The sequence below is a fragment of the Tripterygium wilfordii genome, chromosome 13, assembly GCF_013401445.1.
Source record: "Tripterygium wilfordii isolate XIE 37 chromosome 13, ASM1340144v1, whole genome shotgun sequence".
Lineage (NCBI taxonomy): Eukaryota > Viridiplantae > Streptophyta > Magnoliopsida > Celastrales > Celastraceae > Tripterygium > Tripterygium wilfordii.
In genome coordinates, this window is record NC_052244.1 from 12352511 (window position 1) to 12370883 (window position 18373).

General features: G+C 38.7%; 3 protein-coding genes across 4 annotated transcripts; all 3 read right to left on the reverse strand.

Moving 5' to 3' along the window:
* Positions 1 to 123: 123 nt before the first annotated feature.
* On the reverse strand, positions 124 to 2471 carry LOC120011670. Its single transcript, XM_038862766.1, has 2 exons — positions 2318 to 2471; positions 124 to 1722 (listed from the first exon to the last, which is right to left on the reverse strand). The coding sequence occupies exon 2, from the start codon at positions 1639 to 1641 to the stop codon at positions 544 to 546; it is 1098 nt and encodes a 365-aa protein (XP_038718694.1). The 5' UTR covers positions 1642 to 1722; positions 2318 to 2471; the 3' UTR covers positions 124 to 543.
* A 1293-nt stretch (positions 2472 to 3764) lies between these two features.
* LOC120013015 (WUSCHEL-related homeobox 13-like) lies at positions 3765 to 6840 on the reverse strand. The gene is made up of 3 exons (XM_038864610.1): positions 6444 to 6840; positions 4700 to 5122; positions 3765 to 4186 (listed from the first exon to the last, which is right to left on the reverse strand). Exons 1-3 carry the CDS (start codon positions 6703 to 6705, stop codon positions 4107 to 4109), a joined length of 765 nt encoding a protein of 254 aa, XP_038720538.1. The 5' UTR covers positions 6706 to 6840; the 3' UTR covers positions 3765 to 4106.
* A 2483-nt stretch (positions 6841 to 9323) lies between these two features.
* Positions 9324 to 14160, reverse strand: LOC120013013. Of its 2 annotated transcripts, XM_038864609.1 has the most exons (5): positions 13918 to 14160; positions 13101 to 13183; positions 11219 to 12960; positions 10936 to 11101; positions 9324 to 10112 (listed from the first exon to the last, which is right to left on the reverse strand). In XM_038864609.1, the coding sequence occupies exons 3-5, from the start codon at positions 12911 to 12913 to the stop codon at positions 9478 to 9480; spliced, it is 2496 nt and encodes an 831-aa protein (XP_038720537.1). In that variant the 5' UTR covers positions 12914 to 12960; positions 13101 to 13183; positions 13918 to 14160; the 3' UTR covers positions 9324 to 9477. The 2 variants fall into 2 exon arrangements, with proteins under 2 accessions (XP_038720537.1, XP_038720536.1); XM_038864608.1 differs by lacking the exon at positions 13101 to 13183.
* Positions 14161 to 18373: the final 4213 nt, after the last annotated feature.

Below are 18373 nucleotides of genomic sequence, written 5' to 3' on the forward strand. Positions count from 1 at the left end.
AAAGAAAATGGCTTATAATCATAAGAGATTCATTCTTTCTGATATATGAATGCCATGGAAGGATGGCAGTGCTGCAAAAGAATAAAATTTATCACATACATTTCAGACGTCACTCAGTAAAGATAGAGAAGAAAACCTGGAAAATAGATTTCCCAAGCAAAAGATTGAGAACTAAACATGATTGTTATTACATGCATACTCACCAGCAGAAGACCAGGATCAATACACATGAATTAACAAAAGAATATGTATTTTTATTGTAGTTCCACACCTATCTCTCAACTCTCAGCCTTGTTTTTGTATAAAACAACCACCAATTTTTGAAATTTAACCGTTGGTGCAAGCAATTAAACATGCAAAGATATACATTTGGTCGGTTCCACCTCATTACAAAGCCGAAGCAGCCAAAAGATAAATCAAATTTAACTGTATCTATAAAAAGAACATCAACACAAGTCCTACCTCAGCTGTCAACTTCCACATCTGCAGCCGTATGTCACCAAAGTGACCAAATTGGGGTTCAAACATTATGACTGCATGACTTTACTCTGTTTGAAACAATTGGGTGCCTTGAACTCCTGGCATTTCTATGTTTGTCACCTCGACTGACATCATGCCATCTACGGATGGATCCGCAGAATACAAGGGAATACTACCAGCTGGACGCTTGCCCATATTCTTTTCAGTCAACGGCAAGCTTCCAAGAATCAACTCTTCCTTTGGACTAACACGATCCCTAATATTACAAACGCTTAAGGGCAACTTTTTTAGCTTCACTCTACCCCTCTTCTTACTAGGAGAATCATCCGAAAATTTGTCCTTAGAGTGACTGGATTCGGCTTCCCCATTATCCATCTCTGACTGGCCATCTTTTGCATTCTTGGGAACCTTTTCATCTGCATTACAGAAGGGCACCTCATGGACGGAGCTTTCCGAATCCAGGTCACCTGCCACAGCATCCCCATTGCACAAAGAAGGCGACTCTCCCAATACTGTACTTCCATTGGAAACCCTAGTATTATCAGAAGATGGCAAGCCTTTAGGCTGCTTATGCTTAGACGAACTTGACGTATTCTTCGAGATTCTAGGTGAGCTGTTAATAGCTTGATGCAACCTACGGGCTAATTCTTCGTCGGTCCTACAATTTTTGACTGGTTGGTGCTTTTTATACAGAAGCTGAACTGGTACGTGCTTCTTCAGCTTCCCCCTTTTTTGGCATCTCTCCCTGCCGGCTGCCTCTTCAGAAAAAGTTGCAACCATGTCTAAAGCATTCTTCGCTGCAGCAACCGCTTTTGCTGCAATAGCAGCCTTCTCCTCTGCCAATGCTCTGGCAACCTTTGCAGCCTTAACTGCAGATGTAGCTGCAGATTTGGAGGCCTCCACAATCTCCTCAGGTAAAAGATTATGGTTGTCCAAATGAGAGTTCAACAGATTCTTGAGGCGTGACTGAAATTCACTTGTAGATAGACTAGAAGGAGAAGTTGGCAATGATGGGAGTGACGAAGAAGAAACAGCCAAAGGCGGATTAGAAGCAGCATCACCATTAGAAGTTTGCTTCTTAAACCCTGCTAGTAGACGCTTTCGAGGAGGCAAAAGGACATCTGAGTCCAAGTGATTAATATCGCATTTATTAGCCTCCATCTATCTTTATTCAAAATCTTTACAACAGAATGACAAAGAAATCTCTATATGGATGATTCAACAGTTTCAGCTACATCCAGCCTGTATCAGGAAGAAAAACTATTCATTCAGATTCAAATCTATAAAGTAACACACAAGATAGAACCAATATTGATTCAGAAATCTGATAACCCAACAAACTATGAACATTTAGCATTAAGAAACGGCATCAATCCAACCAGTTGCTTAGATCACAATAAAATTCAGTTACGAATCATGAGATTTTGAGTACAACGAATCAAAACCCTATAGTTTCTGCAAATCCAATTTCTCAACAAATGATTCGTTAAAAAGTTGAAGCAAAATCCTATCACTTTGACGATCGTGTTCTGCATCTGAAATATACATACAGCAACAAAAACAACAACAACAGCAGTCGAAAAGCAAAAGTTGAAACTTGCAACATGTTAATCAATCAGATACTTCATCAAACAACAAATTCAAAATTTCTCTAACGATCCCAAAACCGATACGAAAAGGAAAATTCCTCAACGTCAAAAACAATCCGCCATTGCTTGAAGCTCAATTCGATCGAATTATCGGAATCCGATACAACTCAAACACACCTTTTACGTGGATTGATAACACAGAGCAAGTATGTTGGCATGTCAAAGTTGGACATTTTAAATTCGAGTACCTGATCATTTAGTCCTTCTTTTACCGTCTGCGAGAGATGCAGAGAAAGAAACAAAGTTTCGAAATTAGGGTTTTTTGGGTGTTCGTCATTGTGACAGAAGGAAAGGAGGAGAAATCCAGGTCGTGAAGAGAAATGGAAGATCTTTGGTATCTACTTATATTTATTTATTTTTGTTATATTTGTATAGAAATTTTGGATTGGCTGCTGCTAGAAACGCTATTCCCCATTGCACTGAATTTCACCTCAATTTTATATGTTTTTAATAAAATGGATCTATCTTATGGGTAGGCCTCGGCATTAACCTGGGGCCTGGGCCACGTTTGGAAAAAAATGACAGCCCAGGCCCAGATAATTCAAGCCTACGAGTCGGGCTTCGGGCAGATTTGGCCTGTTCCGATTGATTCTTCCTTATCAGACTCATCTAACAACAGAGCTTGTCGGTACCTTAAGGTTACATTCCTCCCGAGAACGAACAAGCATGGGGGGCTACTTTGAGGCGAGATATGTACAACTTTGGGGTTGTCATGCTTGAGCTGCTCACTGATAAGAGACATAAACAAAGAGACATATATATATATATATATGTTTGTGGCCATTGTTCAGACTTCTAGCTGGGCCATTGTTCGGGCTTCGAACTTGGACTCGTATAGCCCAAATTTAACCCATGGGGGGCAGGCGTGAGCCTTAGGGTCCGTTTGGTAAACAATTTTAGGAGTAGCATATATTATGGTAGTATATATCGTGGTAGATTATATGGTGTATAAAATGCTGATAGTGTTTGGTTGTAATTATGGTGGTAGCATAAAGTTGTTGAAATTGTAGTGGCAAATTACGTATAGTGGTATTATGTATTTAAGATGTAAGATATGTAAATAAATAACAAATAATTTAAAAATTAAGATGAATCATTTAAACTAATAGAAATAATTATAATTAACACAGTTTCATATTTTTTTACATATAAATATAAATACTTATAATATATTTTTCAATCACAAACATAAACAAAAGAGGGGGTATATTGGGTAATTCAATAATAAATGGAGGACATGTTGGTCAAGAAATGTTGAATTGTTGTAAAAAGCTCCTTTGAAGCACAATTTTGAAATCACCTTAAAATGCTACTAAAATTGTACCTAAAATGGTAGTGTTGAAATGGTTGTTAAGTAGCATATAAACTACTTAGTAACCTATATGCTACTCAAAATGGTGTGCCAAACACACCCTTAGTTTTAGGAATTTTCTTGAGCAGCTATTCATATCTACAATAAGCCATTCCCCCTTCAGTTTTGGATATGAATGACTATGCTTGCTAGGTGTGGCAAAGTATATGGGCCTGGAGGCTCTACCAGTTTGTCCCTGTTTTCATCTTCAAGTCTTTTAACCCCTACTTGATAATAATCATCATCTTCCATGGAATAATAATCAATAATACAGGATCCCAAACTCATCCACCAATTTACATCACTGCCAACTCCAATACAATGCCAAACGTAACTAGTTTACCCACCAGAGGAATCTTCCCAAGAACAATCCAACAAAATCAACTATTCTAATCATTCAAACAAGAATTCTAAAGGAAAAAAAATCCACACACATATAAATATATAACCAACTCCTTAGTAAACATTAAACAATAAGTATTTATAAATCTATACGGTGTTAGCCATGTATGTTTCCATTCATTGGGACAAACTTTCTCCCCTTTCATCAAATTGACAGAGCAACATCATTTCTTGCCACAAATTAACAAGGGCAGATGAAGTGACTATCAGGCTGTCAGCCCCTCTCACATGCTATAGTTTTCAGCCTGCTCGTAAAGATTATAGCTTCCCGGCGTTCCCATTTTTCCAGTCAGGTGGTCATTCCCTGCATCAATTAATAAGGGAGTCAACACATGCATAAGCAATGAAGACAATGCACAAGCAAAAAGAAATTCCTAAAAAGACAATATATTTGTTACTGTTTACCTTGAATCGACAGCAGCAATATTGTGAAGTAATCACTTGTTAACCTTCCAATATAGTCTTTTGCAGTATGTCTAGGATGGTCTTGCTAAGTGGATTAAAACTCGAGCCTTGACGAGTGGATGTAGGCTTATGCTTGGTTGAACCACTATAAATCCATTTGCACACTCTCTTATCCCACTCTTTATTTGTTTAGTTATTTATGTTTGTTGTGATTAGTTTCATTGCCTAGCTATATCGCTGTTACTTGGACTAACCTAGATAGAACTAGTCTTGCTAGCAAGTAGCAAGTAAAGCAATCTGAAGTCAGTAGCATTAAACTTAGATTAGACATATTCTCAAAGGATAAAACAATTCACCCCCTTCTTGTACTCACTTAGATCCTCACAGGAAGTACATGGATACAGTTACATACCAAAGTAATGAAGTTCCGAGCTCATCTCCGGGCTATGAAAACACAGATCTTCAGCTTGAAGAGGTTGGTTCTGTTGGGAATGAAAAATCTCCGGCTTAGTTTCTTTATCATTCTGTGAATCAACCTCTGTCTCCACTTCTGATTCAGCATTGTTAGATGGTCCAACTAGTTGCTTCCTTTTTGATCGAGCGCGCCTGTTTTGGAACCAGTTATAAACATTCGTTTCAGAAATTTGGCCATGCTGACTGAGATCAGAAGTTATCTCTTTGATCTTTTGCTTGCTGGGAGTTCCATTTCCTTGATCAAAGATACGTTCTAAAATCTGAAGCTGCACAGGTGTTGGAGTCCAACGCTGCCTAGCAGTAATTTTGTGGCCAGACAAAGCCATCAATGGGTCACAGTAGAGATTTCCCAGCCTGCCTCCTGCAAGGAGAAGAGTATAAAAACAGCATAAGCATTAAGCACCAAATAAAGTTGTTTAATTACACCACCATGAGAATTTTATCAGCTCATATTAGCAAACAATTCATTGGATAATTAGAGTACTCATGAGAAGGAGTACCAGCATTCAGGAACTCCATTTAAAAATGAAGGCTTCTGAAAGACAAGTAGAGCCATGGTATACATATTCACAAGTCATAGGTGCCGTATCTTTGATGAAGTTTGTTTCGAAGACGAAGAGAGAAAAGTAAATGGAAACTTATTTGCATATCACGTGATCACCAAAAGAAGGGCTTCCTTACAAGATCTACTTCCAATGAACAAGAATGCACACTTAAGAACAGGATGAAAAGTTGTAAACTTGACATCTCAACAACCTAAGCCAACAAGATGGCATGCCTATACTTGATTTCAATGTCAGATCACTAAAAAAACAAAAAAGGGTCAGTGAACAAGGCTCCCATCCTCATCTCATGTCTACGCAGGGAGATGTTCAAACTTCAAAACCTCAAGTGACATTGCCAAAAGGTTATTTCCATGGTTTGAACTGGTGATGGGTAGGTTGCAATGAAGCAACTTTACTTTTATGTCAAGATTCAGCACAAATGCAAGATTATCCCAAAGCAACAATCTTTTTTTTTAAAAAAAAAAACAATGTTGGAATACTACATAACATAAACATGCATCAGGGTAAAAAGATCATGAGAAAGCAGCCCAGTATTGAAAATTCCATCAGGAATTTATGCAAAAAGAAAATTATGAACCCGATCACAGCGCCAACAGTTGGAAATCAAGTGAAAACTAAAGTTATCATCAATTTTGCAGCGACTTCTTAGTAAAAGTTTCAACCGAATTCAAGGAAAAAAGACAACATCTGGACCAAATAAAGTAACAAATGATGAAAATGATCGGCTTCTATAAAACCCCGTTCACAATTATAAACAACAATTGAAGAGTGAGAGCAAAAACGAAATCAGAAAACGATCAGCTTCTAACAAACCATCAAATCAGAAAACGAGAAGACAATTAGTTACGCGTACATACTTCAAGAGGGAAATTGAGAGCAAAAACGAAATCTGTAATCCAGAGACAGAAACAAACCCTAACCCTAGACAAGTAACAATTAATGCAGAAAACGAAAAGGACAAGGCAGTCATAGAAAGCCCATAAAAGAACCAACATAAGATTTCACCATAAAAGCACATATCCATGTGAGATCGCCATCTATACAACAATTAAGAGGTTAATAATATAATACAAGTCAAAGAATCAAACTTGAGGGAAAAGGAAAGGAGACGGAAACCTGCCAGATCTTGCTGAGCAGTGAGGGTTTTGTGCATCTCGACAAGTTGCTCACAAATAGTCGCATAGACTGCAATCTGCTTCCTTAGAGTCTCCAATTGCTCATCTGTCATTACCTTGACATACATTACCCCTCCTCCTCCTCCTCCAGCATTCCCATTAACAGGAACAGGAACAGCAACATTTGCTCTGTTATTCTCTTGATTTTGGTGGTGGGGTTGCGGTGGCGGTGGTTGTTCTTGGTGGTTAGTGTCCCAGTCCATCGGTTTCTCTCAGTCAGCAGTCAATAGTCATCCATATATTTCTTTTCTGGTATCTCCTTTTGAAAAAAGGGTAGGAAATCCAATGAAGCAAAGAAAGAAAAAAAAAGAGAGTGAAGACTGAAGAAAAGGGGAGGAAGTGGACAAAGATTTATTTGTTTTTCAAGGGTTTGGTCCGCTGTAGTTGTACTGCACTCATGTGGCGTATGTTAGCATTACCACCCCAGTTCCATTTCCATACAATTAAAATAACTTTTTATTTTTATATAGACAATTAAAATAATAAATTCCTTTTTATAGACAATTAGAATAATTTTCTTTTAACTGCCCCAATGTAATTTTGCAATGCTGAGGAGGTAATTTTATCCATATGCATGTCCAATTACTATCATCATGACGAACAAGTCATTGACTGCTGTTTATTATGAATCATATCCCACCATGCCAAAGGTTTCTTTTCTAACTAGGCACTTTATTGAGGTTGCGATGATGTCTTGTCTTACATTAGTTATGATTCAAATCGAACATTCTGTGGTGGGTGGTTGCTCTTATAGTCACGTCTAGAGAGGATTCGAGTAATAGTCTAGTGGTAAATCTCTTTAGGGTCATAAACTCGGAAGATTTTGAGTTTGATTTTCACAGGAATCAATATTCTTGTGGTTGCACTACGAGTTTTTACCAAATTTATCTTGTCATCAAGTGCGCAGGCCTAACAATCCGAATTTAGACACATATTGAAATTTATATGCTGTGATTCACTATTATTATTAATAAAAAAAAAAAAAAACACCCCTAGAGAGGAAGGTTGCTATATTGATGTCACTTGCACACCCTTTTATAAAATAAAAATTACTCACAAACGATTGATGTTATCATTCCTCTTGTTCAAGGTATGCAAATCTTGTCAAGTAACAAAATTTCCAACGAAAATATACTTGTCAAATGATTTTCCCCCACTTTTGAAGCTACGACTTCATTAAATTAATAATTAATTAAAAAATCATTGGTTAGATTTAATTATTTATTTCATATGCCTTGATAAATCACCAGAAAGAAGAGAGAAAAATGGAATGTTCCCAACTTCCAAAAAGGTTAGCGGTAACAGGCAAAGAAGGGAATATTTAGTGGCATGGCAGCAGCCAAGCAGATACACACACCAACCCTGTCACTGGTTTTTGGTTTCTCAGTTTGGTCGGTAACCACATCAGAAACAGAGACGGACTCATGTCATGTGTACCTAACAACTGTATTTGGACAATAAAATCCATTAGTTTTGTCCATTGTCTACATGTAATGGATTTGCAGTCCCCAAAACATCAGCCATGAAAAGAAAAGAAAGATTGGCAAGAGATTTGAAGGGTTGGTGTTAAGTCTCTGTGTAGGCAAATAGTTTCTGGTACAAGGCTGCTCTCACATTCATTCATCATTCTTGGCTCAATTCGAACCAACACATCATCTTTTGGCAGTTCTCTTGGATTCTTAATAATATATATCTAACAGGATCATATAAGGCCCAAAATCTAGATTGAGAAAATATTGAATGAATCGAGGGTTCAAATCAAGTCTCTTAAACTTGTAACTTCTCAGTGGGCCTGCTCTGCCTTTTCTAATCACAAACAGAATCGTCTTCAGACTTCAGAGGCATGAGAGATCTTTTTGAATGTTACACTTTGGGGCTCAAGACGGCTGCTGCTTGGGGTTGGGTAACTTGGGAATATAAACCTAGACACAATTTGTTACTATCTCCGTTAGCTTGTGAGGTTGCAAAGCTTAATGCCCATATAAACCCCACATCAGAATCTCATACTTTCGATGTGAGGCTCAAGGTTCATATCAATTGGTATCGGAGCGTACACCACATCTCTCAATTACAATCGTACTGCGAGGGTGGTGACGTCGGCATAACAGTGTTCATGCGGGACTATTTAGTGTCAAGCCACAAGGGTGGTGATGCCGGTTCACCGGGACTAGCTAGTCCATGTGGGCGCTGGGACTGCGAAGTTACACGGTATGGTACTTGAATCCCACATCAAAAATATGAATTCTAGTGTGGAGTTTATATGGGCATTGAGCTCTCCAACCTTACAAGCTAGCTTTTGGACTGTGATTCTCCAATGTTCATATATCATAATTTATCTCACCCCCTTAGCAGTTGAAATTTATAAGGAAAGAAATAAAAAAAAGGACCAATGAACATCTCCAGTCTCCACCAAATATTGAATCAAATAACAGAAAAGCTGAATCACATTACCTCAAACAGTCAATTTGAAGAAGCAATCAAACAAGAAGTATGTTCCCATCAATTGTAACATATTTGCAATAGAGAGTTGATGAATCCAGAGATTTCATAAATTTCATTCAGCTACTTTTAGAAACTTTTGCAAATCTGCAACCCAATAGTCCAGGCCATGGATTGAATGCAAAATATTCTGCTCTGCTTTCTCAGAAACAAAAGTCTGCATGTACAATTGTAAAAGGTGTGCAGAAGACTATATTTGTCAGAGAATAGTCTGATAACTTAGGAAGCATATATACTGTATCTCTAACCGGCTAACCCCAAACGATACATCACACCACCCAAAGAATATATTTACAAGCTCATGCCCAAGCAAACATGGCAATCCTCGAATCAAATCAGGATATCTGATATCACAATGTAAAAATGTATATGTACGCAATGCCCTAATAGCCTCTGTCTCATTCAATCTCTCCACCAAATAATTTGCCTTGTGCCGGCCATCATTGTCATCATACCGGAGAAGCTACCATGTACAGTCATAAATGAAAATCATTTACAGTTTCCTCAATCAAATCTGCCATAACCAGGCATTCCACCTCTTTTCCCAAAGTCGTTACTTCTTCATCCGTAAAGTCAGTCCAAGGAGCCGATCCCAAATCATGTGTCACCATGTCATCAAGTGAGTAATAGGATTTCTCAGTTGGAGGATATAAATAATCTTGGATCATCTCCCAAACATTATCCAATAATTTCCTTCCATGTGGAGCGGTCAGCCTGGAGAAATCATTGATCTTTCTCCTAAATCTGGATATGGCCACAGGTGGTCCAAGTACAATTGAAAGTGCTTCGTTCAACAGATCAAGCAACAGTTTGTGATCAAACTTCTTGACATCCTGATCTAAAATCATACTATCGTCACCCTTGGCTGATTTTCTGTAAGATTCTTCCACTTCTTCAAAGACTGAGGTACTGATTAGCCTTGAAAGGGGGTCCCATCTACATAATGATTTATCATATGATCCATAATAGAAACCAGAGGCAATAAGCAAATCTCTAATGTAAGCTTCCGCCTGATCCTCTACATGAACCATTTCAGACTCGATGTGCTCCTTCATGGTATCCGGGTTCTCGCGGGCATCAGACCCAAGTTCCTTGAGTTGCCTCCGTAATTCTGTATAAAATACACAAGGAAATAGACCATCAAAATGAATCTCAGAAAGCAATTAGCAGTTATATTGAGAAGTATCCAATTGTCAGATAACTTGCGAATAATAATTTTTTTCGTGGAAGGATGGGAACCAGATCACGCACGGATCATTTCTCAGTAAACCTGTATCTCACAATAATACACAAATACAACCACGCGGAATAGTTTGCAAGGTTCAAACTGAAGTACTCCCAAGTCCCAAAAGTCAACAACTTCTTTTGGTTTAAAATTTGTGGCTAATCTATAGATACCACTCTCATCCTCTTATTTCCAATCAAAGTATTTGTTAGCCAGAAAAAAAGGGGGAAAACCATTCAAATGGATCATGTTTTTGTGAAACTAGGAAGTAAAGTAGCAGTATTTCTCTTTAAGGATCTTCTCTCTTTAGTCCTCTTCATGTACAAGAACAGAATGTGCAAATAACCAAATATTTCATAATGCTGACACTTCCGCATGATTTACAATAAATTCATAACAGAGGATAAGTAACTAGGAGTTAGTAATTAACAAAATAGGAAACTCTAAAGGAATGAGACTTAAATCTTTATCAATCTGGGATTTATGGCAACTTAGCTAAAAGAAGGGACGATAGAAGTCCTTTTTTAGAGCTGCAATGTACCAAATCTATAGTGGATTTTAACTCATTCTGCACCTCAACAATATGAATAATGGTAATAAGCACAGGTTACCCAAAACAGAATTTATGCAAAATATGCACCAACTACGTTTGCAAGATCATGAACCATTTACATATAAAGTTCAACGCTAAATATAGTAGTTTTCTTACCATTCAAGTTGGAACTGATTTCTTTAAAAACCTCTGGCAAAGCAGAGTCTTCTCCCATCAAATCCGGTGTTGATATCGGGCTAAGATAATCTTCCGGTCTCCAGAGCTCTTCTTGAGCGCTGCTGCACACAGATGCAGGGCTAGGAGGCACCTCGGTGGGATTTTCCTAAGATCACATGAAAACAGCATGTTGAATAGATAAAAGTTAAACACTGAAAAAAACTATGAAACCCATTCCACTATGTCAGAAATAATGTAAAAAAGAAAATAATTGTAAACTTACATGTCTTTCACTGAAGTTCATAACTGTTGGTCCACTCGAGAGATCCTTTGCAAAATCATGCTCTTTCCCATATGATTCAGCCATTGATTGTATTTTTCTGCCAAACAGTCCCCCTCTAAGAGTGAAACTATATTTAAAGTGAGTAACCTTTTCCTTGAAGTTGAACCTATCCTTCTTTCTTTTTCTCATATCCAGTGAAACATTTTCAATAACTTCATGCTTTCTCCTGATCTGGGCACCTGTTAAAATGTGGCGATCCTCTAGAAGAAGCTTCCCAAATGATGTTCCTGATACAGGGGCAGACAATGACCTTATCAGGTTCCTAGAAGACAATTCCCTCGGAAGAGCACCCTCATCATCTCCATGCCTGAAAGATCTTGTTTGCATGTCTTGTTTATCATTCACAATTTCCCAGTAGCTCTGCTCATTTTTAGCTGTTGACTTACTTTTTAATCCAACTTTTTCATTAGCTAGAGCAGATGATCTGGTGCTGCCACTGAAAGCTTCAGGAACCTCCAGATGTATTTCTCTCTTTAGAACATTCCTCAACCTCTCAGAAAAGAATTTCCTTGTGTCTCTATTGATGAACTCCGGGGAACCTGGTCCATTGAACTGAACTTCACTTTTATATGATCTTGTTGATTCCGATCGAAGCAAATTCACACCAAAATCCCTGGTAACGATTGCTCTGACCTGTCTTGCTATATGTCGAGCAATTTTCCTTGGATCTGATGATTTTTCACTGAAAGGGGTCTCAATCCCGCTTCCTCTAACCACAGAACTTTTTTTACGAACTTTTCCTTGCAATTCACACTTCAACCGTTTTTTCACCTCCTGCAGAAAATCTTCCATACTACCTTTCTCCTCCACGGTGCCAGAGGAACTGGTCCAAGACTCTTCAGGATCACAAATTCTATCAGGACCTGGCTTCAATATAACAATTTTTGTTGGCGCATAAGATTTATCCGATTTCTGATCAAAAGTTATCGGGGAAGATGGCTCAAAGTCTTCACACATGGTCCTGCTTTCTGAAGAAAAATATCCATTTTGCTCAGATAGATATGGTTCTGATTTATGTTTGTGGTGCCATAAACCATCTCTTTCCTGTAACTTCGCTTTTAACTTAAGACCCTTATGATCGCCAGGTTTGTTGGTATATGGTTCCATTTTACCTCCACTCAGATTATCCTGAGAAAGCTGTCTATTGACATTCCCTAAGATTCCAAGCTCAAAAGGTTTCGAACATTCCCTAAACCTGGCAGCTTGCCATGCCTCAAATTCTTTCTTGAACTTTTGCAGCTCCTCCTCTTGAGGATGTTCACGAGGCCTCAGCTTTCCTGATTTTCGACCATAATCCCATCTTTCAGATTCTCCCTCACTATAATGGTCAACCAAGTCAAGGTGCTCCTGTCTTGAAGAATTTGAATTATATGAGAAATGGGTAGCAGAGCCCCTTTCGTTCCTTCTCTTTTTGGAAAACTTGACTCCATTTTCATTCTTCCTATCGATCGGCTGAACTTCCGAATTCGTATCTAATGGTAGCATGTCCATGCCCATCAGTCGGGCCACAATGTTTGGTGCACTTTTTCTGGAGTAAGGCTGTTTTGAAATTTCCTCATTAATCAATTTCTTCATCGAATCTTTAACTGGATAACAGTGATGTTCAGACCAGTCTTCTTCAATCTGATAGTACATTGAAAATTCACAGCGAAGTACAATAGATCAAAGACTAGGTGTAAATCCTGCAAAGCCACAAAATTCCCTTTTATATCTGAAACAGCAGTGAATGGTTAATGGTTGCATGCAAAACTAATACCGCGAACAATATCGGAAGGAAAATAGAGAGAACGGGACAAATAGAATTCAGGTAGCATACACCTACCAAAATGTTGATTGCATCAAAACTTTTTCTCAAGCAACAAAGAAAGAGAATTGAAGAAAAACAGCTACAGATCACAAACCAGACTGCAACCAAAAGGCAAATTAAAGCAAGACCACAAGAAAATTGGAATTCATATAAATTTGATTATATCTAATTGCAATCCTATTCTTCTAACATGTAAAGTGCACACATAACCCTTGTGAATCAGACGGCGTTTTTCCATAAATTTGTTTGAGATACAAGTGTATGGAAAAGCAGAAGTCGAATTTCTAACTTTTTCTAGACGTTACTTTGTAAAGTAAATCTTCCAAAGAGAACCATATATATGAATGAGGAAAATTAGGCGACAAAAATTCATTAAGGACTGTTTCTAATGTCTTTTTCTTCAGATGATAAGCCAAAGATTTTGACCCAACTAAACAGATTGAAGAATAAAGAGCATTGGAGTGACCCACTATGAGCAGAGACGAGACCAGCTGCTTATTTAACCAGAATTAATGCTAATCTACCATACGAGTCTTTGAGCTTGTTCAATTATATTGAACCACCCCTCAAAACAAAAGCTAAAAACGACCTTAAAATTCTCGTGAGCTTAGCTTGGCTTCCTAAAATAAATTAACAAAAAAGATGAACACGCATTTTATTATGGGGAACAAACTCACACTCGAATAAAGAGGGAAACAAAAATAAAAAGAAGATCATTGCAGAAGGGAACGCCAAATCAACTACTTGGAAAATGCGCAATTAGTAAATGTTTAGGGAGCCAAGATCGACGGAAACTCAAGTCTTGAGCGATCGTGAGTGCAGTTCAACGTACCGTCTATTAGCCGAAAGTGAATGCCCGAAAGGATCGACCGGTTTGGGCATCGGAAAAAGCAGGGACAAGGAGAATCAGGAGAGAGAATGAGAGAGAGAGAATCTGTGTATGGAAAATTCAATTCAAAGTTGGGATCGGATAAGTATATATATTAAGTAATGATTACACAGATGGTTTTAGTCAGATTGCTGGAATCCCGAGAAAGAAGGTTGTATAATCTGTTGCTGCTGCTTTTCTCTCCTCTTTTTGATTATTTGATTTATTGTAGATGATACTAGTGATAATAAGTTAATCAGAGTTTTTTTTTTTTTTTTTTTTTTTTGAGAAAAAAACAACTTCATTAAGAAGAAACAGAAATACAATCAATAGCCAAAACCGACCCTATGAAGTGCGGAGGATCTCCGACCCATTGTCTAGTCCCGAAACTCAAGGCCTGTTTGGCTAAAATATCAGCTGCGCGATTTGCATCACGCTTGACATGATGAGGGAGCACATTACAGAATAAAGGAAACAATTCCTTGGCCCTACTAATACATAAACCAGATTCAGATAGATCACTAACTTGGCTATTTAAGCCTGAAATGGCTAGCAAAGAGTCACCCTCCAGGATGATAGACTGGTAGTTGAAGTCCTGCGCAAGAATGAGAGCTTCCTTGGCAGCTAGACATTCCGCGAAAAGGGGGTTTGAAGGACCTGCTATACACTTGGAACGAGAGACAATATGAGATCCAGACTCATCCCTTGCTATTAGGCCCACGCCTATCTTGGAATCCTTAAGAGCTGCGTCAAAATTAATTTTTATAAATGAATGAGGGGGTGAACTCCAATGAGTTGGGCTGGCAGTCCTTCCAGGATCTGGGTCTAGCTCAACACCCTGAGCTTCTTTGTATTCAGCTAAGATCGCGTCCGCTCTCTTGGTCACTTCCCGCGGGTCCCCTTGAGAATTATGATGAAGGATTTGGTTCCTCATTCGCCACACCTGCCATAAACAAACTAGGAGCCTTGAGCTGTCATCTTTGTTGGGATGATGGACAATATAATCCATCCACTGCAAAATAGATTGCCCCTGGAAAAGTTTAGGCAAATGGCCTAACCCAGCTTCTCTAAGAGCCCGATGCACCCACCTGCAATTTAACAAAAAATGATGTACTGATTCAACCTCCTTTCCACATAGAAGGCAGTCAGCAAAAACATTAATGGTCCGCTTTTGGAGGTTGAGAAAAGTGGGGATATAATTGTTGCATAGCCTCCAGATGAATGTCTTAATTTTGGGTGGGACCTCTAGCTTCCACAGATGATGCCATAAAGCACAATTAGAAGAATCACTTGATCCAGCGTGATCTTTAGAAGATATGAGCCAATTTTCAAAGTTGTTGTATCCACTCTTCACCGAATACTGGCCTTTGGGATCAAAGAACCATCGTCGTTCATCCACAGCTCTAACATCACCCAATGGAATTTCCAAAATAGCCTCAACATCAATTGGGAAAAAAATCTCCCTAATTAAGGCCTCATTCCAGCAACCTTTGGTGGCATCTATAAGTTGATTAACTCTCCAGTGCCCGATGTTGGGTTTAAAAGGAGTACACAGATTGAATTTCCAAGGTCTAGGAATCCACTTGTCAAACCAAATAGAGATATCACATCCGTTCCCCACCCTCCACAACAGCCCCTTCTCCAACAACTCCCTGCCTGCACAAATACTCCTCCAGGACCAAGAAGGGTTGGACCCAAGGCAGGCTCGAAGGAAATCACAGTTAGGGAAATACTTAGCTTTAAGAACCCTAAAACAAAGGGAATGCTCATTCTTTAACAATCGCCAACCCTGTTTAGCAAGCAAAGCAAGATTGAAAGAATCAAAGCTTCGGAAACCAAGACCACCCATAGCTTTGGGCTTGCACATAGACTTCCATTGGGTCCAGCAGATTCCTTTATCACCCTTGTTCTTCCACCAAAACTTGTTTAGAGCAACCATGATCTCTTCAAAAAAAGATTTTGGAAGCCGAAAAACACTCATTGCATAGGTGGGAATAGATTGAGCAATGGCTTTGATGAGAATTTCTTTCCCCGCCTGAGATAGTAGCTTTTCCTTCCACCCACGGATGCAAGACATGATTCTTTCTTTGAGATGGTTAAAAGATCGTTTCTTCGCCCTTCCAATAATCGCTGGCAGCCCTAGATATCTTTCAGGGGAAGTAATATGTCTCACCCCTAACCGATCCAGGATAGTATGTTTATCATCTTCTCGCGTATTGGCACTAAAGTAGGCCCCTGATTTATCAAAATTAATTTTTTGGCCAGCCTCTTGTTCATAAATATCCAGAATAGATTGGATGGTATTGCATTCTTGAGATGAAGTTTTGCAGAACAATAAGCTATCATCCGCAAAAAAGAGATGTGTAACCCGCGGACCAAATCTACTAGCAGCAACTCCACTTAACAGTTTATTTCTTTCCGCATCTAGAATGAGAGCCGAGAGGCCTTCTGCACAAATGAGGAACAAGAATGGGGATAGGGGATCTCCCTGGCGGAGACCTCTACCCGGTCTGAACAACCCATGAGCCTGGCCATTGATCATAACCGAAAACCGCACAGATGAAATACATTTCATAACCAAAGACACCCAGTTTTGATGGAAGCCCAGTTTAATCATCATACCCTTCAAGAAACTCCAATCAACTCTGTCATAGGCCTTACTCATGTCTAGCTTTAGAGCACAAAAACCATTAGCTCCGGATCTTCTATTTTTCAAGGAATGAAGAAGCTCATAGGCCACCAGAATGTTGTCAGAGATAAGGCGATTAGGCACAAAGGCACTTTGGGTCTCCGAGATGATTAGAGGAAAAATGCACCGCAAACGATTAGATATAGCCTTAGCTATGATCTTATAGACAACATTACAGAGACTTATAGGCGTAAATTTTGTCATGTCATCTGAATTCTTCACCTTCGGAATAAGGACTAAGTTAGTGAAGTTGACAGCATTTAAATCTCGGTCTCCATTAAGAACTTCTAGACAGAATTCAGTAACATCCTGCTTCACAATGTCCCAGTGCTTTTGGTAAAACAAGGCATTAAGACCATCAGGACCTGGAGCCTTTAAAGGATGCATCTGGAACAGGCTCTTCTCAACTTCAGCTCCAGAAAAAGGCTTTAACAGATCTGTATTCATAGAATCAGTCACCCGAGTGGAAACTAGGTTAGTGATTCGACTCCCCACTAGCCCCTCCGTACAAGAAAAAAGCCCCTGAAAATAATCTATGGCAACCTTAGCAATATCCCCTTCCTCTTTAATCCACTCGCCTCTGCAATTTTTGATTTGCTTGATATGATTCTTTTTACGGCGTTCACTGGCTGACTTGTGGAAATAAGAAGTATTCTTGTCCCCCAACTTTAACGGGCAAGGCAGCAAATATAATTGAGAGATATGTAGCTTGCTTGAGCTTGACCACTAGTATAGGGAAAATGATATATATCCATATGATTTTTCATACATAACAGTTCATAATCATATAACAATTACGTTGTTTTAACACAATTTCTTATTACGTTGTTTCTGACTAATATAGTCTCTTATTACATTTTTCTATACGTAATTAGGTGTTGTAGATTTTTATAAATTGTTTCAAAAACAATATAATTAAGAACGTTCAGGTTAAACCTACCAACAATGAATCATTTTGAAAAGAGTTTTACATGTTGAATTCGAATATTTAATTTTTTTTGAAATCTAATACGTATTTTGACAGAGAAACTATGATGTTATATTGTTTAGTAAATATGCCACATAGATTATGTTACTTTATAGAGGATCTCATTATAACTACGTAGCACTGTCGGCTAATAAAGTAAGAGATCTATGAAGCTGATGATTTTACGTTGGTGTCATCTCATCCATACATTTCAATGTGTAGGCCAGGGTTGATTCAATTCAATTTTAACGAGGGTGGGTTTAGTCTTAAGATATCTCATTTCTTAAATATGGATTGAGTCTGAATCCCAATTAAAAAAAATGAACATCTCATACCTACAACTCATGAAGATGCACGATGAAGATACTGTGGGCACAGGCTTTAGTTGTAAAGTGACCCTCCCCTCTACACGTAATCATGTTTTAGGGAGCCAGTCATGTGCCTCAAGCGCTTATAATTTGAGACTCAATTATGGCACCACCCATTTCTCATTTATGGGGGGCCTCCCTTCGCCTTGCCTATTCGGGAACCATTGGTTTAGGACTTGGGTTGGGGGCAACCTTCTGTGATACAACCACCTCAACCTGGCATGCATGGCGATGTATGCAATAATAGACACTTACCTTAACCTTGCCGACAAGACAACTACAAGTCTACAAGTCTTTTGTTGGTGGACCCACCTGATTGTTGCCATAAATCTTTGTACACACCAGAAGCAAGCATGACTCAAGCAGGCTTCAAGCCTCATGTAAAAGCAGATTGGG

Coding starts and splice junctions, on each gene's coding strand:
- LOC120011670 (XM_038862766.1), bottom strand. CDS start 1,641: ATGGAGGCTAATAAATGCGATATTAATCACTTGGACTCAGATGTCCTT.
- LOC120013013 (XM_038864608.1), bottom strand. CDS start 12,913: ATGTACTATCAGATTGAAGAAGACTGGTCTGAACATCACTGTTATCCA. Junction 11,102..11,218: donor TGAACTTCAGTGAAAGACAT/GTAAGTTTACAA, acceptor ATGTGATCTTAG/GAAAATCCCACCGAGGTGCC. Junction 10,113..10,935: donor AATCAGTTCCAACTTGAATG/GTAAGAAAACTA, acceptor TATTTTATACAG/AATTACGGAGGCAACTCAAG.
- LOC120013015 (XM_038864610.1), bottom strand. CDS start 6,705: ATGGACTGGGACACTAACCACCAAGAACAACCACCGCCACCGCAACCC. Junction 5,123..6,443: donor TGCTCAGCAAGATCTGGCAG/GTTTCCGTCTCC, acceptor TTCTCCTTGCAG/GAGGCAGGCTGGGAAATCTC. Junction 4,187..4,699: donor CTCGGAACTTCATTACTTTG/GTATGTAACTGT, acceptor TAATTGATGCAG/GGAATGACCACCTGACTGGA.